This window comes from Lampris incognitus, chromosome 1 (assembly GCF_029633865.1).
Source record: "Lampris incognitus isolate fLamInc1 chromosome 1, fLamInc1.hap2, whole genome shotgun sequence".
NCBI lineage: Eukaryota > Metazoa > Chordata > Actinopteri > Lampriformes > Lampridae > Lampris > Lampris incognitus.
The window spans coordinates 1474134-1499005 of NC_079211.1; the positions used below are offsets into that span (position 1 = coordinate 1474134).

At 49.2% G+C, this 24872-nt stretch overlaps 1 protein-coding gene across 1 annotated transcript in view; it reads left to right on the forward strand.

Annotated features, from left to right (window-relative positions):
* The first annotated feature begins 1114 nt into the window (after nt 1–1114).
* The window catches only part of pdgfc (platelet derived growth factor c), a 70586-nt gene continuing 46828 nt past the window's right edge, over nt 1115–24872 (forward strand). The window contains exons 1-2 of the mRNA XM_056296572.1: nt 1115–1517; nt 13679–13868. Coding sequence (XP_056152547.1) covers nt 1115–1517; nt 13679–13868 — 593 coding nt within the window. The remainder of the gene's footprint in view (nt 1518–13678; nt 13869–24872) is intronic.

Below are 24872 nucleotides of genomic sequence, written 5' to 3' on the forward strand. Positions count from 1 at the left end.
GATCTTCAGCCTGGAGTGTGTGAACAAAATCATGGCTAACTTTACAAATATGATCCTGCTTGGCAAGGTAATCCATACCCATTTGAAATGACCCTTACACAGGAGTTGTTTTAATTTGCAGTGGTTTATCTTCTGGTGCGGCCTGAGTGGACTGGACAGTTGTGACTTCAGCTTTCTTGAAGGATGAGGTCTGACCTCTTCTGCTAAACAGACTCATACAGTTCTGACTTTGTAAGAAAAAGCGTCGTGGTGCAGTCAACAGGTCCAGCAAGACACATCATGTCTGCTGTATGTCCCAGTATGATCACCTGAAGTCTGAAGCAGACTCACAGGTCTGGTGAAGAGAGCAGAGTTTAGACTCGGTCTGTTTTCAGTCCTCCCCTCCTGAGCTGTCTGGGTGAAGGTGTGGTTCACACTTGTTTGTACGTAAAAAGTAATGGCAGCTGCAAAGTCTCATCTTGCACCTATTATTCACCTATTATTCAAGAGTGTGTGTGTGTGGGGAGGGGGGGTGTATGTTTGCATTTGCTAATGTATGCATGCCTGTATGTATTTATGTATCTTGCTTTGTAATTTCTCTACATTACATTATCTTCATGTTGCCCTGCTGAGTCCGTGCACGCCTAGCGTGAGCTTGTGCAGGGCGGAGGTTGTGTGCGCAGGCGGTCATGTTGAGGCGGTTGTGTTGGGGCGGTGGAGAGGTTAATGTTCAACAGAGTGAATGGCTCGCCCACTAATGCGTGAACAAAGCACAATAGCAGCACTGTACATGCTCCTGTTTACTCAGACTGGCTTCCTCCTCTAATAGCCGGCTCCCCTTTCCTCCGCCAGGGAAAGAAAGGGGTCAAGGAAAAGTCATGTTTGAGGTAATTCTGGGGGGAGGGGGTCCTCTGATCATTAGATGACACCGGTTAACCCTGAGAGTTACACCCAGAACCCCACCGGCGAGGGTGTGTGTGTGTGTGTGTGTGTGTGTGTGTGTGTGTGTGTGTGTGTGTGTGTGTGTGTGTGTGTGTGTGTGTGTGTGTGTGTGTGTGTGTGTTGGCTGAGCATGGGGGTTTGTGTGTTTGAGAATGATGAAGGGAGGAAGTGACGAAATGGCTTCTAACACAGAATGAGAGTTGGGGTCAGGCTGGCAGCCTTCATGACCCTCACCCTGGATGGAGCCACCGCTCTGATGACCCTCACCCCGGATGGAGCCACCGCTCTGATGACCCTCACCCCGGATGGAGCCACCGCTCTGATGACCCTCACCCCGGATGGAGCCACCGCTCTGATGACCCTCACCCCGGATGGAGCCACCGCTCTGATGACCCTCACCCCGGATGGAGCCACCGCTCTGATGACCCTCACCCTGGATGGAGCCACCGCTCTGATGACCCTCACCCTGGATGGAGCCACCGCTGTGATGACCCTCACCCTGGATGGAGCCACCGCTGTGATGAAAGCCAACATTGCTGTTTTTTCTTTTGTTGAAGTGAAGAATGCAAACACTCCTCCACCCACTCCAGTTACCTGTGATGTGTTCTTCTGGATCAGAGTGGATATCTGCAGACCTTCAGGATCAACTGTGATTTCATCCATGCACTCGAATACTTTTTCATTAGGGCCTCGTTCTTCCATTCATGTCGAGGCTTTCTCTTTTTTTCCTTTTCCTCTTTCACCACAACAGCAAGATCCGTTTTTCCTCATAATTACCACCTTAATACAGGGGCACGCCATTCAGCATATAAATCATTTCTCCATAGGAATTAAATTCAGGAAGAGCTGCTTAAGTCGTGCCTCTTTACCTCAGCATGTTTTAACATCTCTCTTCGTGGTTGGGTCATGTGTATTGAAGCCAGGTGTTCCCTCACGGTTCTGTGTGGACTTCCATACATTTGGGCTCATGTAGTCATGAAATGCTTACTTTTCCACATTAACGCTTACGTGCTTTATGGACCAGTGTGCTGTGAGTGGCTGTAATTGAGGGATGTAATTAAAAAGATGTCAGCATGATGGAAAGCTAAGCTCGACTAGCATGGAAGCTATCGGCTTGTTTCCTCTTGAGACGCCAAACAGAAACAAAAGAAAACAGTCAATCAAGACTTTTGCAGCTACTTGCGCCACAGATTAAAAGAGAAATCACTTCTTTTATTCGATATTATCTGTAGAGACTCCAAGGGAGAATTGCTACGAGGAACAGAGGTCTAGTAGGCTAGTCTAGTTTGAGAAAAGAGTTCAGTTGAGATGCATTTCCTCTGTTAAAACGGTCTTCAGGTGGTGTTTGCCTGCAACAACACAGCACAGAATGTCTATTTTCCATCTCTGCAGGCTGCAAGACGCCTTCTGCAAGAGCTATACAAGGTGGCTCTTATTAAGTTAGTTGTTTGTACTGATGCCAAGCTCCTGACTGTTTTAGAAAAAGAGCCTGTTCATTGAGAAGTACGGGCTGGCTTTTGTTTTCCTTCATATTTAGCAGAGTGTCAGTCAGCATGATCCCGCCTGGCTCCACATCAGTACCAAATGAAACAATCTAAGTCATTAATATCTGCAATCTGATGCAGGGCTTATCCCAGAAAAAGCAGCGTCATTACAGTTTGATATCTCTCCTTCTTTTGATGGACAGTGTTGGAGCCGCCGCCAGGAGGAAAAGGCCGGCTAATGTCATGCTAGCCCCTCATGAATGCTAGTGGAACCAAAGGAAGGTTGGAGAACTCGGAGCTCGCAAAAACTCCAACTTGTAGTTCCATAAGTGTTAAAAAAACCCACTGGATCCTTACAGTTAGACATCAAGTTATCTTTAAATTTGTCTCTATTTCTATTTTCACTGAAGAGTTCCTCCCACAGCCCAGACATGTAGCTCCAAAGACATGTAGGTCAGGTGAATCGCTGTACTAAATTGTCCCTTGGTGTGTGTGTGTGTGTGTGTGTGTGTGTGTGTGTGTGTGTGTGTGTGTGTGTGTGTGTGTGTGTGTGTTTGCCCTGTGATGGCCTGGCAGCCTGTCCAGTGTATTTCCCCGCCTGCCGCCCAATGACTGCTGAGATAGGCTCCAGCATCCCCATGACCCTGAGAGCAGGATAGGCAGTTTGGATTATGGATGGATGGATGGATTATATGATCGTGGTCTGTTTCGCTTTTGAAAAGCAGTTGTTGAGTAAAAATGTTAAATAGTCCAAATTCAGTACAGCAGTAAAAAGCTCATTTCCCAACGGAGATCATTTAAATGATATCTGGTCTGAGTTCATTTTATTTGTAACTCAAAACTGTAAAAAGCACCTTCCAGACATTTCTATCTGTACCGAGGTTTCCTTTAATCCAGTTTTTTACCAGAGGTCATACGCGTTGTGTTTGGATCTGGACTGGGAGTCTTATGGAGATTTTATTCGACCTTATCCAGCATCGGCACAGGGTGATAATTTTAAGCTGCCTAGGTTCTTCTTTTCATTCCAAAGGAAACAAACGCAGAGTGAATCACACTGGGGTACACATCCCATTGCTCGCTCAAATTTATGGGAAAACATGGTGTAATTAAAGCTGAGCTGTGTTTCAAATGCACATTTGTCCACAAGTGCTGCACTCGGGGAACAGTTACTCACACGTTTAATCTGCTAGCAAACGTCTGACAGCGCGGCCTCATCCAGAACACATTGAATCAACAGCATGATGGTGTGGATGGCCTCATGAATACACGATGATCGGAGCAACAGGAGAAAGTTGATCTAACAAACCGTACTACTACTACTACTACTCTGTCACACCAGCTACCTGCATGTCCTCCCTCACCACATCCATAAACCTCCTCTTTGGCCTTCCTCTTCTCCTCTTCCCTGGCAGCTCCATATTCAGCATCCTTCTCCCAGTATACCCAGCATCTCTCCTCCACACATGTCCACACCATCTCAATCTTGCCTCTCTTGCTTTGTCTCCAAACCGTCCAACCTGAGCTGTCCCTCTAATATACTCCTTCCTAATCCTGTCCTTCTTCATCACTCCCAGTGAAAATCTTATCATCTTCATCTCTGACACCTCCAGCTCCTCCTCCTGTCTTTTCATCAGTGCCACTGTCTCCAACCCATATAACATAGCTGGTCTCACCACCATCTTGTAAACCTTCCCTTTAACTCTTGCTGGTACCCTTCTGTCACACATCACTCCTGACACTCTTCTCCACCCACTCCACCCTGCCTGCACTCTCTTCTTCACCTGTCTCCTGCACTCTCTGTTACTTTGGACAGCTGACCCCAAGTATTTAAACTCTTATGCCTTCTCACCTCCACTCCTTGCATCCTGACCAGTCCACTGTCCTTCCTCTCATTCACGTGTAGGTATTCCATCTTGCTCCTACTGACTTTCATTCCTCTTCTCTCCAGTGCATACCTCCACCTCTCCAGGCTCTCCTCCACCTGCACCCTACTCTTGCTACAGATCACAATGTCATCTGCGAACATCATCGTCCATGGAGACTCCTGCCTGATCTCGTCCGTCAACCTGTCCATCACCATTGCAAACAAGAAAGGGCTCAGAGCCGATCCTTGATGTAATCCCACCTCCACCTTGAACCCATCTGTCATTCCAACCACCCACCTCACCACTGCTACACCTCCCTCATACATATCTTGCACCACTCCTACATACTTCTCTGCAACGCCCGACTTCCTCATCCACATGTATCGGAGGAGACATGTGGTAGTCTGCAGCCCTCCCCGGATCGGTAGAGGGGGTGGAGCAGAGACCGGGACGGCTCGGAAGAGTGGGGCAATTGGACGGGTACAATTGGGGAGAAAAACGGTGGGGGAAAAAAAAACTTTAGGAAGAAGCACAACTAATAAAGTCAAAGACTATTTTCTTGTTATTCAACCTTTATTCAACCAGTCAACGAAATGTAAAATGTATAAATTCAATACAAAATAGCTATATAAATGTATAAATAGGTAAATTAAACAAAACAAAAACTGATCGAAACATTGCACATCATTTAGGAAAAAAAATCTTTACAAGCCCCAATTAAGTAAGGTTAAAATGAACAAGAAACAAGGTTTTAAGAGCTTTTTTAGTGCAGTCCGGTGTGAGAACACAACGTGCGATCGGTAAACAAATGAAAAATGAATCAATAAAACACAACAATAAAAATGTAAATGAATATATCCACTATTTACTCTAGGCAATAGGAAAGAAGAAGTGGAGTTGGTGCCCGGGTGCTGCAGCTGCCCACTGTACGATAGGATGCAGAGGATGTATGGATGCAGAGGATGAATGGATGCAGAGGATGAATGGATGAATGCATTGTAAGAATACAAAGTCGAATAACGTGGTTTCTTTCTTTCTATTTGCATCTCTTCAGGCTGTTGTGAGTAAACATAGATATAGAAAAATACACAAGTTAAGAAACAAGAGTAGATAAAAATGGTAAGACATTGAAACTGAACTACAGCCATCCTCTGCAACTGGACCCTTTCTCGCGTTTCTTGATTGACTAATTAGTTTTGTTAATCGATTGGCAGCCCTATTATGCACCCTATCATTTTTCCCGGCAGACACTAACCATTCATAGCAGATACTACTAGTCTGCAGCGTTTCATATTCGAGTTCAAGCTCACGTTGTGGTATACATAACCCAGAATCCTCTCTCTCTCGGCCCCCTGGTCTACAGGGATCTGTCCTGCACGCCCCGGTTCACAGGACTGTCTGTGTTGTGTCCACGGTGGGCGTGTCTTGTGGCACAGAAACAGAGCTGGGTTCTCTTATCGCGGGAGACCTTTATTTCCTTGACACCAAAACCAAGCAGCCATCACAGGTCTAGGAAGCTTGCAAGATAATGCAATATGTACCCAATTACTGCAAAAATAAGCAAGCCGAAAAACAAGCAAGTAGCACGTAGGCTATTGGCGATACTGCTAGCTACTACTGCAGGGAGGCTACGGGATGTTGTGGTACGCCACAGGTTCCAGCGTAGTGGGAGAAATGGCATTGTTTGCCTGCAGTCAGTTGCTTGAACCTTGGCACAAAAGGTGTGATTGCTAGTCGGAGGCACTGGTCCAAATGTTCATTTGGAAGACCCGCCCGACTGGGCCTCTGATTAAAGACCCGCCCGACTCAGGCTCTGATTGAAGACCCGCCCGACTCGGCCTCTGATTGAAGACCCGCCCGACTCGGCCTCTGATTAAAGACCCGCCCGACTGGGCCTCTGATTAAAGACCCGCCCGACTCGGCCTCTGATTGAAAACCCGCCCGACTGGGCCTCTGATTGAAGACCCGCCCGACTCAGCCTCTGATTGAAGACCCGCCCGACTCGGCCTCTGATTAAAGACCCGCCCGACTCGGCCTCTGATTGAAGACCCGCCCGACTCGGCCTCTGATTGAAAACCCGCCCGACTGGGCCTGTGATTGAAGACCCGCCCGACTCGGCCTCTGATTGAAAACCCGCCCGACTGGGCCTCTGATTGAAGACCCGCCCGACTCGGCCTCTGATTGAAGACCCGCCCGACTGGGCCTCTGATTAAAGACCCGCCCGACTCGGCCTCTGATTGAAGACCCGCCCGACTCGGCCTCTGATTAAAGACCCGCCCGACTGGGCCTCTGATTAAAGACCCGCCCGACTCGGCCTCTGATTGAAGACCCGCCCGACTGGGCCTGTGATTGAAGACCCGCCCGACTCGGCCTCTGATTGAAGACCCGCCCGACTGGGCCTCTGATTAAAGACCCGCCCGACTCGGCCTCTGATTGAAGACCCGCCCGACTCGGCCTCTGATTAAAGACCTGCCCGACTGGGCCTCTGATTAAAGACCCGCCCGACTCGGCCTCTGATTGAAGACCCGCCCGACTCGGCCTCTGATTAAAGACCCGCCCGACTCGGCCTCTGATTGAAGACCCGCCCGACTCGGCCTCTGATTAAAGACCCGCCCGACTGGGCCTCTGATTAAAGACCCGCCCGACTCGGCCTCTGATTGAAGACCCGCCCGACTGGGCCTCTGATTAAAGACCCGCCCGACTCGGCCTCTGATTGAAGACCCGCCCGACTCGGCCTCTGATTGAAGACCCGCCCGACTCGGCCTCTGATTAAAGACCTGCCCGACTCGGCCTCTGATTAAAGACCTGCCCGACTCAGGCTCTGATTGAAGACCCGCCCGACTCGGCCTCTGATTGAAGACCCGCCCAACTCGGCCTCTGATTGAAGACCCGCCCGACTCAGGCTCTGATTGAAGACCCGCCCGACTCGGCCTCTGATTGAAGACCCGCCCGACTCGGCCTCTGATTAAAGACCCGCCCGACTCAGGCTCTGATTGAAGACCCGCCCGACTCGGCCTCTGATTGAAGACCCGCCCGACTCGGCCTCTGATTAAAGACCTGCCCGACTCAGGCTCTGATTGAAGACCCGCCCGACTCGGCCTCTGATTGTTCGCCCGACTGGGCCTCTGATTAAAGACCCGCCCAACTCGGCCTCTGATTAAAGACCCGCCCGACTCAGGCTCTGATTGAAGACCCGCCCGACTCAGGCTCTGATTGAAGACCCGCCCGACTCAGCCTCTGATTGAAGACCCGCCCGACTCGGCCTCTGATTGAAGACCCGCCCGACTCGGCCTCTGATTGAAGACCCGCCCGACTCGGCCTCTGAATAAAGACCCGCCCGACTCGGCCTCTGATTGAAGACCCGCCCGACTCGGCCTCTGATTAAAGACCTGCCCGACTCAGGCTCTGATTGAAGACCCGCCCGACTTGGCCTCTGATTAAAGACCCGCCCAACTCGGCCTCTGATTGAAGACCCACCCGACTCAGGCTCTGATTGAAGACCCGCCCGACTCAGGCTCTGATTGAAGACCCGCCCGACTCGGCCTCTGATTGAAGACCCGCCCGACTCGGCCTCTGATTGAAGACCCGCCCGACTCAGGCTCTGATTGAAGACCCGCCCGACTCGGCCTCTGATTGAAGACCCGCCCGACTCGGCCTCTGATTAAAGACCCGCCCGACTCAGGCTCTGATTAAAGACCCGCCCGACTCGGCCTCTGATTGAAGACCCGCCCGACTCGGCCTCTGATTAAAGACCTGCCCGACTCAGGCTCTGATTGAAGACCCGCCCGACTTGGCCTCTGATTAAAGACCCGCCCGACTCGGCCTCTGATTGAAGACCCACCCGACTCAGGCTCTGATTGAAGACCCGCCCGACTCGGCCTCTGATTGAAGACCCGCCCGACTCGGCCTCTGATTAAAGACCCGCCCGACTCAGGCTCTGATTGAAGACCCGCCCGACTCGGCCTCTGATTAAAGACCCGCCCGACTCAGCCTCTGATTGAAGACCCGCCCGACTCGGCCTCTGATTGAAGACCCGCCCGACTCGGCCTCTGATTGAAGACCCGCCCGACTCGGCCTCTGAATAAAGACCCGCCCGACTCGGCCTCTGATTGAAGACCCGCCCGACTCGGCCTCTGATTAAAGACCTGCCCGACTCAGGCTCTGATTGAAGACCCGCCCGACTTGGCCTCTGATTAAAGACCCGCCCAACTCGGCCTCTGATTGAAGACCCACCCGACTCAGGCTCTGATTGAAGACCCGCCCGACTCAGGCTCTGATTGAAGACCCGCCCGACTCGGCCTCTGATTGAAGACCCGCCCGACTCGGCCTCTGATTGAAGACCCGCCCGACTCAGGCTCTGATTGAAGACCCGCCCGACTCGGCCTCTGATTGAAGACCCGCCCGACTCGGCCTCTGATTAAAGACCCGCCCGACTCAGGCTCTGATTAAAGACCCGCCCGACTCGGCCTCTGATTGAAGACCCGCCCGACTCGGCCTCTGATTAAAGACCTGCCCGACTCAGGCTCTGATTGAAGACCCGCCCGACTTGGCCTCTGATTAAAGACCCGCCCGACTCGGCCTCTGATTGAAGACCCACCCGACTCAGGCTCTGATTGAAGACCCGCCCGACTCGGCCTCTGATTGAAGACCCGCCCGACTCGGCCTCTGATTAAAGACCCGCCCGACTCAGGCTCTGATTGAAGACCCGCCCGACTCGGCCTCTGATTAAAGACCCGCCCGACTCAGGCTCTGATTGAAGACCCGTCCGACTCGGCCTCTGATTGGCTCTAACCCTAACGAAAACTCGCGTGCCAGTGAACGTATTTGTTACTGTCATTTATGGCTAATTTCTCCCATCTCCTCTACTCTCAGTTTTGAAGAGGGTGGGCTGTGTGTGTGTGTGTGTGTGTGTGTGTGTGTGTGTAGTGAACCAGGTGAAGTGGAGATGGTGTTACTCTACACTCGTTATGTTACTGTAAGTGTAATTTAAGCTTCGCTCCACCCACAAGCACCTCCTGCAGTGTAACGTTAACTCAGCAGCAAATACACACATAATGGTAAACGTTACACTGATGTGTTGTATTCATAACGAGTTATGGGCTGGCTCCAGGTTGACCTGCCACCCGGTCTAGACTTTGGGAAGTCCTGGCATGTGCCCTGGCTGTGTCAGCCCTTAAAATGCTATATAAGGAAATAATAAATAATAACAGAACAATAACTCATTCATTAAGCATGGTGTGAAATACAGAAGTGATGGAGAGAATCCAGAAGGATTTTGTTTGCATTTAAATCGTCATAGCTGAAGGCTTGTTGGGAAGAATTCCACATGTGACTGTGAAGGTTATGAAACATAACATGACTGGTTGGTTTTCTTCTGTCATTCATCCACATTTGATGTGTTATTGATCGCTGATCACATGACGTCAGTCCAGCGGTCATGCACTCACACTTAGTGTGACGTCATGAAGCTGAGGCTGGAGATCCCCACAGGCCGTGAAGTGTGTGTGTGTGTGTGTGTGTGTGTGTGTGTGTGTGTGTGTGTGTGTGTGTGTGTGTGTGTGTGTGTGAGTGAGACTAGTGGATGAAGAGGTCAGTGGAGGATGACAAAGCATGGGGCAGCATGCAGATGTTTGAGAAGAGCTGCATGCTGGTCTATGTGTGTCTGTTTTGACCTGATTTCATGCAAGAATGAAATAACACTGACAAACTGTTTGAATAGTAATCTGGTGGACCTGATGGACAAGATGGCGCTGCAAATTCACATTTGCAGCAGCCCCGCCCAGTACCGTCCATGCAGCACCGTCCATGCAGTGTCTTTGTCCACATCTGCGTCTACGTTTTTGTCTTCGTTTGTTGGCTGGGAGAGCTGGCGCTGGATGGTCTGGGAGAGCTTGGTCTGCTGTGCTGGGGGCCCAGGGACCGCGGCCTTGCCCGGAGCTGCACCCGAGGAGGTGGTGCCGGGGGCGGTCTGGCGGAACGCGGAAGTGGGGCAGGCTAAGCTAACTGCTAGCCCATGCAGACCGACAGTTCCAAAACACCAAGGGCGGTCTGGCAGCCGCCTCACCTGGCATTGACTGTGGTGTTTTTGGTGTGGTCGTGAGTGCGGGGAGGTGTGTCGAGGGTGTCTGGCTGGGAGAGCTGGCGCTGGATCGGCTGGGAGAGCCTGGTCTGCCTGTCCGGTGGGCCTGGGGACCACGGCCCCTGCCTGGAGCTGCCCCCGCGGAGGAAACACGGAGGGCAGTCTGACAGGACACGTAATCGGGGCAGGCTAGGCTAAGTGTGGATATGTGTGTTAGTGTCAATATGTGTGTTCTTGTAGTTCTTAAATGTGTTTTTGTCTGTATGTTGTACTGCTGTGGGTTGTGTGTTGTACTGCTGTGGGCTGTGTGTTGTACTGCTGTGGGTTGTGTGTTGTACTGCTGTGGGCTGTGTGTTGTACTGCTGTGGGTTGTGTGTTGTACTGCTGTGGGTTGTGTGTTGTACTGCTGTGGGCTGTGTGTTGTACTGCTGTGGGCTGTGTGTTGTACTGCTGTGGGTTGTGTGTTGTACTGCTGTGGGTTGTGTGTTGTACTGCTGTGGGCTGTGTGTTGTACTGCTGTGGGTTGTGTGTTGTACTGCTGTGTGTTGTACTGCTGTGGGCTGTGTGTTGTACTGCTGTGGGTTGTGTGTTGTACTGCTGTGGGTTGTGTGTTGTACTGCTGTGGGCTGTGTGTTGTACTGCTGTGGGTTGTGTGTTGTACTGCTGTGGGCTGTGTGTTGTACTGCTGTGGGTTGTGTGTTGTACTGCTGTGGGTTGTGTGTTGTACTGCTGTGGGCTGTGTGTTGTACTGCTGTGGGCTGTGTGTTGTACTGCTGTGGGTTGTGTGTTGTACTGCTGTGGGTTGTGTGTTGTACTGCTGTGGGCTGTGTGTTGTACTGCTGTGGGCTGTGTGTTGTACTGCTGTGGGCTGTGTGTTGTACTGCTGTGGGTTGTGTGTTGTACTGCTGTGGGCTGTGTGTTGTACTGCTGTGGGTTGTGTGTTGTACTGCTGTGGGCTGTGTGTTGTACTGCTGTGGGCTGTGTGTTGTACTGCTGTGGGTTGTGTGTTGTACTGCTGTGGGCTGTGTGTTGTACTGCTGTGGGTTGTGTGTTGTACTGCTGTGGGTTGTGTGTTGTACTGCTGTGTGTTGTACTGCTGTGGGTTGTGTGTTGTACTGCTGTGGGTTGTGTGTTGTACTGCTGTGTGTTGTACTGCTGTGGGTTGTGTGTTGTACTGCTGTGGGTTGTGTGTTGTACTGCTGTGGGTTGTGTGTTGTACTGCTGTGTGTTGTACTGCTGTGGGTTGTGTGTTGTACTGCTGTGGGTTGTGTGTTGTACTGCTGTGGGTTGTGTGTTGTACTGCTGTGTGTTGTACTGCTGTGGGTTGTGTGTTGTACTGCTGTGGGTTGTGTGTTGTACTGCTGTGTGTTGTACTGCTGTGGGTTGTGTGTTGTACTGCTGTGGGTTGTGTGTTGTACTGCTGTGGGTTGTGTGTTGTACTGCTGTGTGTTGTACTGCTGTGGGTTGTGTGTTGTACTGCTGTGGGTTGGGGGAAACGGCATTTCGTTTCACGTCATGGCAGATCAAGTGCTCCCTGCTCCCTGCTGAGGAGGGCAGAAGCACTGAGATTTGGAGCAGGGAGGTGGCTTCAGTCCAGCAGGAGGTTTCCAACTGAGAAGCAGACAAGAGCAGTTCAGACAACAGTGAGATCAGAGAAAAGTGGATTCTGAAATGAGATGGACTTCACTTGCCCCGTGTGCAAATGGGACACCAGCAGAAGTGCCACATGGCAGGAAGGAAACAACAAGAAACAACACCAACTGACCACAACTACAGCACAACACCAACTGACCACAACTACAACACAACACTGACCTACCACAGCTGCAACACAACACCGACCTACCACAGCTACAAAACACCAACTGCAACACAACACCAACTGGCCACAACTACAACACAACACCAACCGACCACAACTGCAACACAACACCAACTGACCACAACTGCAACACAACACCGACCTACCACAGCTACAAAACACCAACTGCAACACAACACCAACTGGCCACAGCAACAACACTAACTAACCAAAACTACAACACAACACCAACTGACCACAACTACAACACAACACCGACTTACCACAGCTACAAAACACCAACTGCAACACAACAACAACTGGCCACAGCAACAACACTAACTAACCAAAACTACAACACAACACCAACTGACCACAACTACAACACAACACCGACTTACCACAGCTACAAAACACCAACTGCAACACAACTACAATACAACTGCAACACATCATCGACTTACCACAACTACAGCACAACACCAACTGACCACAACTACAACACAACACCAACTGACCAAAACTACAACACAACACTGACTTATCACAGCTACAAAACACCAACTGACCACAACTGCAACACAACACCAACTGACCACAGCAACAACACAACACCAACTGACCAAAACTACAACACAACGCCAACTGACCACAACTGCAACACAACACTGACTTACCACAGCTACAAAACACCAACTGACCACAACTGCAACACAACACCAACTGACCACAACTACAAAACACCACCAACTGACTACAACAACAAAACAACACCAACTGACCACAACTACAAAACGCCACCAACTGAACACAACTACAACGCAACACCAACTGACCACAAGTACAAAACAACACCAACTGACCACAACTACAACACAACACCAACTGACCACAACTACAACACAACACCAACTGACCACAACTACAAAACACCACCAACTGACTACAACTACAAAACAACACCAACTGACCACAACTACAACACAACACCAACTGACCACAACTACAACACAACACCAACTGACCACAACTACAACACAACACACTCACAGTGTTGACGAGAAGTCGTCACGTGTCCGTCTGAGCAGGCAGGCACGTTGTACAGCTGAAACATTGTGTCTGATCTGTACGTCCTGCTGGATACAAACCATCTGTCCATCATCCAGTCACTCATTCCACTGTAGGGGCACAGGGAGCTGAAGTCTATCCCAGCATGCAATGAGCACGGGAGGCTCCCTGGACACACACACACACACACACACACACACACACGCACACACACACACACACACGCGTGTGACCAAACACAACCAGCCCCTATAACTACTGCCTGGCACACATGATGAATACAAACTGTCAGCATTTTAATAAATGAACAAACATTTAAAAAGGGACATTACAGTGATTTTCTATTTTATGTGTGTTTGTGTAGTTGTTGCGCCATTGCGTTGGTGTTGTGATCCCTATCACAGCTCATCCTGCCAAGGTGAGACTAATATTTATATGTCTCTGATTCTTCTGTTAGGAGTGACAGATTCCCAGCAGGAGAAGATCATATCGGTATCTGGAGAGGGAATGCTCCACAGTCCCGACTTCCCACACACATATCCCAGGAACACCGTGATGCTCTGGAGGCTGGTCGCCACTGGCAACACCAGGATCCAGCTCACTTTCGACCAGAGGTTTGGTCTGGAGGACCCTGAGGATGGTTTATGCAAGTAAGGAAGCCATGCATACACATACACACACACACACACACACACACACACACACACACACACACACACACATATATACATACATATGTGTTATATGTGTGGGGCGGCACGGTGGCCCAGTGGTCAGCACTGTTGCCTCGCAGCGAGAAGGTCCTGGGTTTGAACCTCAGGCCATCCCAGGTCCTTCCTGTGTGGAGTTTGCATGTTCTCCCCGTGTCTGTGTGGGTTTCCTCCGGGTGCTCCGGTTTCCTCCCACCATCAAAAAGACATGCATGTTAGGGTTAATACTCCTGCCTGTGCTCCTGAGCAAGGCAGTGGAAAGAAGAAGCGGAGTTGGTCCCCGGGTGCTGCAGCTGCCCACTGCTGCTGTACAATAGGATAGGTACATGCAGAGACACAGTCACTGTGTGTGGGCGTCCGGGGTGTGCTGGGGTCAGGGGTGTGGGCGTCCGGGGGTGTGGGTGTCCGGGTATGTGGGTGTCTGGGTGTGCGGGCGTCCAGGTGTGCAGGCATCCAGGGTGTGTGGGACATCAGGGGTGTGGGCATCAGGGGTGTGGGCGTCCGGGTGTGGGCATCAGGGGTGTGGGTATCAGGGGTGTGGGCGTCCGGGTGTGCTGGCATCAGGGGTGTGGGACATCAGGGGTGTGGGCATCAGGGGTGTGGGGCATCAGGGGTGTGGGCATCAGGGGTGTGGGCGTCCGGGTGTGGGCATCAGGGGTGTGGACATCAGGGGTGTGGGCATCAGGGGTGTGGACATCAGGGGTGTGGGCATCAGGGGTGTGGGCGTCCGGGGGTGTGGGTGTCCGGGTATGTGGGTGTCTGGGTGTGCGGGCGTCCAGGTGTGCAGGCATCCAGGGTGTGTGGGACATCAGGGGTGTGGGCATCAGGGGTGTGGGCGTCCGGGTGTGGGCATCAGGGGTGTGGGTATCAGGGGTGTGGGCGTGCGGGTGTGCTGGCATCAGGGGTGTGGGCATCAGGGGTGTGGGGCATCAGGGGTGTGGGCGTCCGGGTGTGCTGGCATCAGGGGTGTGGGACATCAGGGGTGTGGGCATCAGGGGTGTGGGGCATCAGGGGTGTGGGCATCAGGGGTGTGGGCATCAGGGGTGTGGACATCAGGGGTGTGGGCATCAGGGGTGTGGGCATCAGGGGTGTGGACATCAGGGGTGTGGGCATCAGGGGTGTGGGCATCAGGGGTGTGGACGTCCGGGTGTGGGCATCAGGGGTGTGGACATCAGGGGTGTGGGCATCAGGGGTGTGGGCATCAGGGGTGTGGGCATCAGGGGTGTGGACGTCCGGGTGTGGGCATCAGGGGTGTGGGCATCAGGGGTGTGGGCATCAGGGGTGTGGACGTCCGGGTGTGGGCATCAGGGGTGTGGACATCAGGGGTGTGGGCATCAGGGGTGTGGGCGTCCGGGTGTGGACATCAGGGGTGTGGACATCAGGGGTGTGGGCATCAGGGGTGTGGGCATCAGGGGTGTGGGCATCAGGGGTGTGGACGTCCGGGTGTGGACATCAGGGGTGTGGACATCAGGGGTGTGGGCATCAGGGGTGTGGGCGTCCGGGTTTGGACATCAGGGGTGTGGACATCAGGGGTGTGGGCATCAGGGGTGTGGGCATCAGGGGTGTGGACATCAGGGGTGTGGGCATCAGGGGTGTGGGCGTCCGGGTGTGGACATCAGGGGTGTGGACATCAGGGGTGTGGGCATCAGGGGTGTGGGCATCAGGGGTGTGGGCATCAGGGGTGTGGACGTCCGGGTGTGGACATCAGGGGTGTGGACATCAGGGGTGTGGGCATCAGGGGTGTGGGCGTCCGGGTGTGGACATCAGGGGTGTGGGCATCAGGGGTGTGGGCGTCCGGGTGTGGGCATCAGGGGTGTGGACATCAGGGGTGTGGGCGTCCGGGTGTGGACATCAGGGGTGTGGGCATCAGGGGTGTGGGCGTCCGGGTGTGGGCATCAGGGGTGTGGACATCAGGGGTGTGGGCATCAGGGGTGTGGGCGTCCGGGTGTGGACATCAGGGGTGTGGACATCAGGGGTGTGGGCATCAGGGGTGTGGGCATCAGGGGTGTGGACATCAGGGGTGTGGACATCAGGGGTGTGGACATCAGGGTGTGGGTGTCCGGGGAATAGGGACGACAGCAGGAGTGATTTGTTATCCCCAACATGTCATGACAACATGGAGCTGCTGCCCTGCTTCACCCCATTCACTCAATATTCTGAGTTACTCATGACTGTCGGGAAGACGCCATCATCATGGACTCACACACACACACGCACACACATGCACATGCACACACAGCCTCAAACATCCACACACACATATATCAGCAGTCATTTGTAAGGAGGAATCTTGAAGCCCCACCATTGATTCTCACCCCCAGCAGCCTGTTGTTAATTCATCACAGCAGTGAGGGGGAGGGGGAGGGGGAGGGGGAGAGTGGTTTGCTGGTTGTTCCTGCAGAGCCCCCTCGTGGTTGTGAGATGAATGACAACAGTGATTCCTGGTGGGCGTGATGTGGTGTGGATACGGGTCATGACAGTACACATGTCACATCAGCCAGACTGTCACCAGCAGTTCTTTTTGTTTTGAATTTGCACTGTTAAAGCAGGGATTCTGGTCCAGATGTGTTTCTGGTCCAGATGTGGATTAGACACAGGGGAACCAGTGTGGTTGGCTGGTTTAGTTGTCTGGTGTGTTTCCTGCCATTAGCGTGTAACATGTGAGGGAACATGTATGACTGTGTGATGGGGATCAGACAACGGGAGCTTCATCACTCGTCTCTCTTGATCTGAACTTGTGTTTGTAGATAACCAGAGAAAGAATGCTGGCTAAACATTAAAACATGTTGTGATGGTGCCGTGGCTTTGATTCCTGTCTTTCTTAAGTAGAGACTGATGCTATTCTCAGGATAGGACTTCACATGTCACCTTCACTTCAGATGGATTTTATTTCCAACATGCTAAAATAACAAATAAAACACACAGGCAGCAATACAAGAGCAAATGGAAATAATAGTGAACATAGTTTGCAAACTCTCTGTAGCAACACAGGTAATAACTGCACCATGTTGGAAAAGGGCGTAGGATGAAGTGAAGGACTTTTCTGCTCCTACCCCTTTCTTATGCTTTATCACTCACTCAAATCAAACTAAAACAAAACGTTCAAGACAAAACAAAAGTGGAAAAAAGAAAAGAAAAGCCAACGCATAGAGATCAACATAAACAAAACAGTACAAGTCAAATAAGGCACCTTAAACGTCATGTGTTGTGTCCTGTTATTCCAGCCCACCTCTCTGTTCATCCATCCTATATCTATTCAGCATGTTGTTTTAAAGAGTTGTTTAAACTTGCTTATTGATGTACACATCTTCACCTCTTTTCTACGGTTGTTCCATAGATTGACTCCTTTGATGGATACACAATGAAGTTTTGCATTTGTCCTCACTGGTTGTTTTGTGAATACACATGTTCCTCTGAGATCCTGTTCACTTTCCCTCCTCTGGAACAACTTTTGGACACTGTTTGGTAACTGCTGATATTTTACTCTGTACATGATTTGAATTGTTTTGAAGTCAACCACATCCTTAAATTTTAGTGCTTTTAGTGTGATAAAGAGTGGGTTTGTGGGCTCTCTGTAAGTCACCTACACGTGAAGGCATTTACAAACTCACATTTCACGTACACTTTTAAGTCATTTACAAACTCACATTTCACCTGCACTTTAAGTCGCCTTCACTTTAAGTCATTTACAAACTCACATTTCACCTACACTTTGTCACCTACACTTTAAGTCATTTACAAACTCACATTTCACCTACACTTTAAGTCATTTACAAACACACATTTCACCTGCACTTTAAGTCATTTACAAACACACATTTCACCTGCACTTTAAGTCACCTTCACTTTAAGTCATTTACAAACTCACATTTCACCTACACTTTAAGTCATTTACACTTTAAGTCATTTACAAACACACATTTCACCTGCACTTTAAGTCACCTACACTTTAAGTCATTTACAAACACACATTTCACCTACACTTTGTCACCTACACTTTTAAGTCATTTACAAACACACATTTCACCTGCACTTTAAGTCACCTTCACTTTAAGTCATTTACAAACTCACATTTCACCTACACTTTAATTCATTTACACTTTAAGTCATTTACAAACTCACATTTCACCTTCACTTTAAGTCATTTACAAACTCACATTTCACCTGCACTTTAAGTAATTTACACTTTAAGACATTTAACACATATTTCACCTGCACTTTAAGTCACCTTCACTTTAAGTCACCTTCACTTTAAGTCACCTTCACTTTAGGTCACCTACACTTTAAGTCATTTACAAACTCACATTTCACCTACACTTTAAATCACCTACACTTTAAGTCATTTACAAACTCACATTTCACCTACACTTTAAGTAATTTACACTTTAAGATATTTACAAACACATATTTCACCTGCACTTTAAGTCATTTATATTTTAAGTCATTTACAAACTGACATTTCACCTACACTTTAAGTCATTTACACTTTAAGACATTTACAAACACATATTTCACCTACACTTTAAGTCACCTTCACTTTAAGTCATTTACAAACTCACATTTCACCTATACTTTAAGTCATTTATACTTTAAGACATTTACAGACTCACATTTCACCTACACTTTAAGTCATTTATACTTTAAGACATTTACAGACTCACATTTCACCTACACTTTAAGTCATTTATACTTTAAGACATTTACAGACTCACATTTCACCTGCACTTTAAGTCACCTTCACTTTAAGTCATTTACAAACACACATTTCACCTACACTTTAAGTCATTTACACTTTAAGTCATTTACAAACACACATTTCACCTGCACTTTAAGTCACCTACACTTTAAGTCACCTACACTTTAAGTCACCTACACTTTAAGTCATTTACAAACTCACATTTCACCTACACTTTAAGTCATTTACACTTTTAAGTAATTTACAAACACACATTTCACCTACACTTTAAGTCATTTACACTTTTAAGTCATTTACAAACACACATTTCACCTACACTTTAGGTCACCTACACTTTAAGTCATTTGCATACTCACATTTCACCTACACTTTAGGTCACCTACACTTTAAGTCATTTACAAACACACATTTCACCTACACTTTAAGTCACCTTCACTTTAAGACATTTACATACTCACATTTCACCTACACTTTAAGTCACCTTCACTTTAAGTTATTTACAAACTCTGGGTGACAGTGTGAGAAAAATTACAGAAAGAAAGAAAAAGTTTTATTTGTACAGCCCAGTATCACAAATTACTCATGTGCCTTAGGGCCTTTACAGCAACACAACATCCTGTCCTTACACCCTCACATCAGATAAGGAACAACTCCCTAAAAACCCTTAACAGGGAGGAAAACCAAGAAGAAAGCGCAGGCAGAGCGGCAGAGGAGGATCTCTCTCCCAAGATGCACAACGTGACATGATGTTGTGTTTACACAATTTACACAAAACAACGCTGAAAGATCAGGAATCAGGAACACTATTTGTCATTTCACTTCATGCACTTGCATACATGAAATGAAACGAGATGCTGTTTCCCCCAGCCCACAGCCGTACAACACAAAGACAACAACACATCCAAAACTACAAGAACACACATACCCAAACTAACACACATATCCAAACTAACACAGATATCCAAAACAAACACACATACCCAAACTAACACACATATCCAAACTAACACACATATCAAAACTAACACACATATCCAAACTAACACATATATCAAAACTAACACACATACCCAGACTGACGCACATATCCAAACAAACACACATATCCAAACTAACACACATACCCAGACTGACGCACATATCCAAACTAACACATATATCCAAACTAACACAGATATCCAAAACTAACACACATATCCAAACTAACACACATACCCAAACTAACACACATATCCAAACTAACACACATACCCAGACCGACGCACATATCCAAACTAACACATATATCCAAGGTAACACACATACCCAAACTAACACACATATCCAAACTAACACACATACCCAGACTGACGCACATATCCAAACAAACACATATCAAAACTAACACACATACCCAAACTAACACACATATCCAAACAAACACACATACCCAAACTAACACACATACCCAAACTAACACACATATCAAAACTAATACACATACCCAAACTAACACACATACCCAAACTAACACACATATCAAAACTAATACACATACCCAGACTAACACACATACCCAAACTAACACACATATCCAAACTAACACACATACCCAAACTAAAACACATATCCAAACTAACACACATATCCAAAACTAACACACATATCCAAACTAACACACATACCCAAACTAACACACATACCCGAACTAACACATACGTATAACCAAACTAACGCACATATCCAAACTAAAACACATCAAACACACATATCCAAAGTAACACACTTATCCAAACTAACAGGGTGTGACCAGAACATCACAAGGATTTATGAGGGTGGCCTGGTTCAGTTTCAATCCAGTGTGCGTTTTAACTTCTGGAGTGATTCTGAATTGCTGGTTCATCTAGAATAGAGTAAGTATCATCTTTCTTGCTTAACAAGTTGCTATTAGTCTTATTCCAGCTGCTTGAGTATTAGTCATTTTCTCTATACATCTGCTGCTGGTTCCCAGTGGGAACTAGTGGGATCTTATTCTGGCTCTAGCTGTCTTATTTTAGCTGTAGCTGTTTTTCACCTAGTTTGTCCTTAAATATTTCTTGTTGCCTAGCTGTTTTGACTTAGCTATCCTTTTAGCTTATAAATATATTTCTTGGTAACTTGCTGTTTGCAGTTTTAATAGTTTTGTCTGAGGTTTGATAGAGTTTTACATAAATGACCAGTTTCTGGGCAATAGGCCTATTTTTATTTTAGCTCTTTGGCCAATTGGGTGTTAAGTGGCCAGGGTTTGGCCTGCACTCCTGGCAGACAATTAGTAATCAGTGTTCTTTACATCACTGCTGCTACTTGGAAGCGTCAGCTTCAGTTTCTAAGCATCAGGCAAACAAGCCGAGGGCAAACAGGTCGAGGCTGAACGAAGGCTAGAGTGAACAAAGGCAAGCGCGACTTTTTCAAGCCAAGACTGAGTCAAGCAAGGACTGCTCTTTTTAGATCCAGTCAGTCATCTGTATTTTGTGTACCTAGTTTAGACTATGTGTTTCCTTTACATTCCTGTCCTTTCCTCTTCCCGGGGCTGGCATAGACGTTGGGTCACTCCTAGGCGCTGTGACCCTACCAATCTCATCTATCCCACTCTCTCCGCTCATGATGAGCAAGTGGTGACGGGAGGGGTCTGGAATTGCCAGTCCGCGGTGTCGAAAGCTGAGTTTATCTCAGGCTATGCATCCTTGCGCTCCCTCAACTTTCTTACTCTGAGACCTGGATCATGCCAGAAAACACTACCACACCCGCAGCTCTGTCAGATGTGTACTCTTTTTCTCACACTCCCAGAGCTGGGAGGCGAGGTGGTGGTACTGGCTTGCTAATCTCCCTGAAATGGAAATGCTCTCTTGTTTCCATTCCACAATTTTCTCCACCCTCTTTTGAATTTCATGCTGTTACTGTCTCTTATCCAGTCAAACTCACCATTGTGATTGTGTACCACCCACCAGGCCCCCTTGGTGAGTTTCTGGAGGAGCTTGACACACTTGTCTCACACTGACAAGCTAGATCCTCTTCTCTCTTTCCTCTCCTCCTTTGACCTTCACCTCTCACCCTCTCCTCCTACCCACAAGGCCGGCAACCAGCTGGACCTTATCTTTACTAGTCACTGTCCTATTTCCAATCTCTCTGTTACTCCCCCCCAGCTCTCTGGCCACTATTACATGTCCTACTTTCTCTCCCTCTTCTCTCCCCCCTCAGCCCCCACCCCCACCCACATGGTTTCCACCCGTAGACACCTCTGCTCTCTCTCCGCCACTGATCTTTCTTCCTCCGTTACCTCTATCCTCCCTACACCTGAATCTTTCTCTCTCCTGCCCACTGACACTGCTACTGATCTTCTTCTCTCTACCCTCTCCTCTTCTCTGGACAATCTCTGTCCCCTCACCTCCACGCCTGCATGCCCAACTCCACCTGCCCCTTGGCTGACCGACTCAGGACGTACAGACAGACGGAGCCTAAGAGTAGCAGAGCACAACTGGAGAAAAGGCAAACTCCCAGAGGACCTTCTCAACTTCCAATCTCTTCTTTCCACTTTCTCCTTCTCCCTTTCTGCTGCTAAAGCTACCTTCTATCGCTCTAAAATCCAGTCCTCTGCCTCTAATCCTAAGAAACTCTTTGAAACCTTCTCTACACTCCTTCAACCCCCACCTCCTCCTCCTACTTCCTCTCTTCTCCCTGATGACTTCACTAACTTCTTTGACGAGAAGGTAAACGACATCAGATCCTCCTTTTCTCACCACCCGGTTAGCGCTCCTTGCACTAGCCCACCCTCTGCACCCTCCCTCACCTCTCCATGTTCCACCCTATCCCACCTCGCTCCCCTCTCCCCCAACAAGGTCCTCAACCTCATCACATCCAGTCGCCCCACCACATGCTCCCTTGACCTGGTCCCCTCCCCTCAACTTCAGTCTATGGCACCTGAACTCCTTCCCTTTCTTTTTTAAAAAAAATTTATTTCTGATTTTTCCCTTTTTCTCCCAATTTAGTGGCCAGTCGATCCCCATTTTAGTTCAAACACCCACCCTCGTACTGCATGCGTTCGCCAACTGCATCTGTCCGTCCGGCAGTCTCGAAGTAGACGCTTCGCCACTTTTGTGACAAGGCAACTCCAGGCTGAACCACTGCTTTTTCCGACACACACAGAGACGCATTCATGTGACGAACACAAGCTGACTCCACCCCCCTCCCAAACACAGCATTGCCAATTATTGCTGCTTCGCCGAGTCCGGCCATAGTCGGATCTGACGAGACCGGGGTGCAAACCCCAGTCCCCAGTGGGCAACTGCATCAACACAAAGCCAATGCTTAGACCGCTAAACCACCGCGGACCCACTCCTTCCCTTTCTAACCCACCTCATTAACGCCTCCCTCCAGGCAGGATGCTGTCCATCTGCCTTCAAGACTGCTAGAGTCACCCCCCTTCTCAAGAAACCATCACTTAACCCCTCTGACGTCAAAAACTACAGACCGGTTTCCCTTCTACCCTTTTTATCCAAAACTCTCGAACTTGTTGTCTTTAACCAACTTTATTTGTACCTCCGCCAGAATGACCTCCTGGACCCCAACCAGTTTGGGTTCAGGGTGGGTCACTCGAAAAAGACGGCCCTCCTTGCAGTGGCAGAATCACTGCACTCTGCGAGAGCAAACTCTCTCTCCTCTGCCCTGATACTCCTGGACCTGTCAGCTGCGTTCGACACAGTGAACCACCAGATCCTCCTCTCTACCCTCGAGGGGCTGGGTGTCACAGGCTCTGCACTCTCAATGTTTGCATCCTACCTGACGGGTTGCTCCTGCCAGGTGACATGGAGGGGATCTGTGTCTGAGCCTCGCAGACTGACTACAGGCATTCCACAAGGTTCAGTTCTGGGTCCTCTCCTTTTCTCCCTGTACACAACATCACTGGGTTCTGTTATTCGCTCGCATGACTTCTCTTACCATTGTTATGCTGATGACACCCAGCTGATCTTGTCCTTTCCTCCCTCTGACACACAAGTAGAGGCACGCATTGCTGCATGCTTGACTGACATCTCGGAGTGGATGGCAACACACAACCTGAAGCTCAATCTGGACAAGACAGAGCTGATGTTCCTCCCGGGGAAAGGTTGCCTGCACCGAGACCTGGCCATCACCATTGACAACACCGTGGTGACGCCAACTTGGACTGTGAGGAATCTGGGTGTGTTCCTGCATGACCAACTGTCGTTTGCTGCAAACGTTTCATCGGTTGCTCACTCCTGCAGATTTCTCCTCTATAACATCAGGAGGATTCATCCATTCCTCACCGACGAGATGGCACAGGTGCTCATCCAGGCTCTGGTCATCTCCCGGCTGGACTACGGCAACTCCCTCCTTGCCGGCGCCCCGGCGTCAGCCATCAGACCTCTGGAGCTTGTTCAGAAATCTGCGGCTCGTCTGGTGTTCAACCACCCTAAGTTCTCCCACACAACTCCCCTTCTCATGTCCCTACACTGGCTCCCAGTAGCTGCTCGCATCCAGTTTAAGACTCTGGTGCTAACCTACAGGGCAGTGAAGGGAACAGCTCCTTACTATTTCCAGGCCATGGTCAAGCCCTACACCCCCGTCCGACCACTTCGCTCTGCTGCCTCGGGACGCCTGGTTGCCCCGTCTCTCAGAGGCCCCTACTGTCGATCGACCCAGTTACGGCTCTTTTCTGTCCTGGCCCCACAGTGGTGGAATGAACTCCCCACTGATGTCAGGGCAGTGGAGTCGCTGCCCATCTTTCAGCGCAGGTTGAAATCTCACCTCTTCAAGAACTACTACCCTGTTACTTGTTCTTAGCACTTATTGTATTCACCCATTAAAAAAAAAAAACTCTTTCTTGCGCTTTTACTTTAGCACTGGTTTTGCTCTTAGATACTTGTTTAGAGAGAAGATGCACTTATGACCTCTGATGACTAGTAGTTCTTTTGATTTTCCACGTTAAATGATGCACTTATTGTAAGTCACTTTGGATAAAAGCGTCGGCTAAATGACTGTAATGTAATGTAATGTAATGTAATGTAATGTAATATCCAAACTAACACGCATACCCAAACTAACACACACATCCAAACTAACACACATATCCAAACTAACATACATATCCAAACTAACACACATACCCAAACTACCACACATACCCAAACTAACACACATACCCAAACTAAACAAAAGGGAACAAACGCCAGCCAGGATGACTGTCGAAAGCTCTGGTCTGTATAGGTTAACAG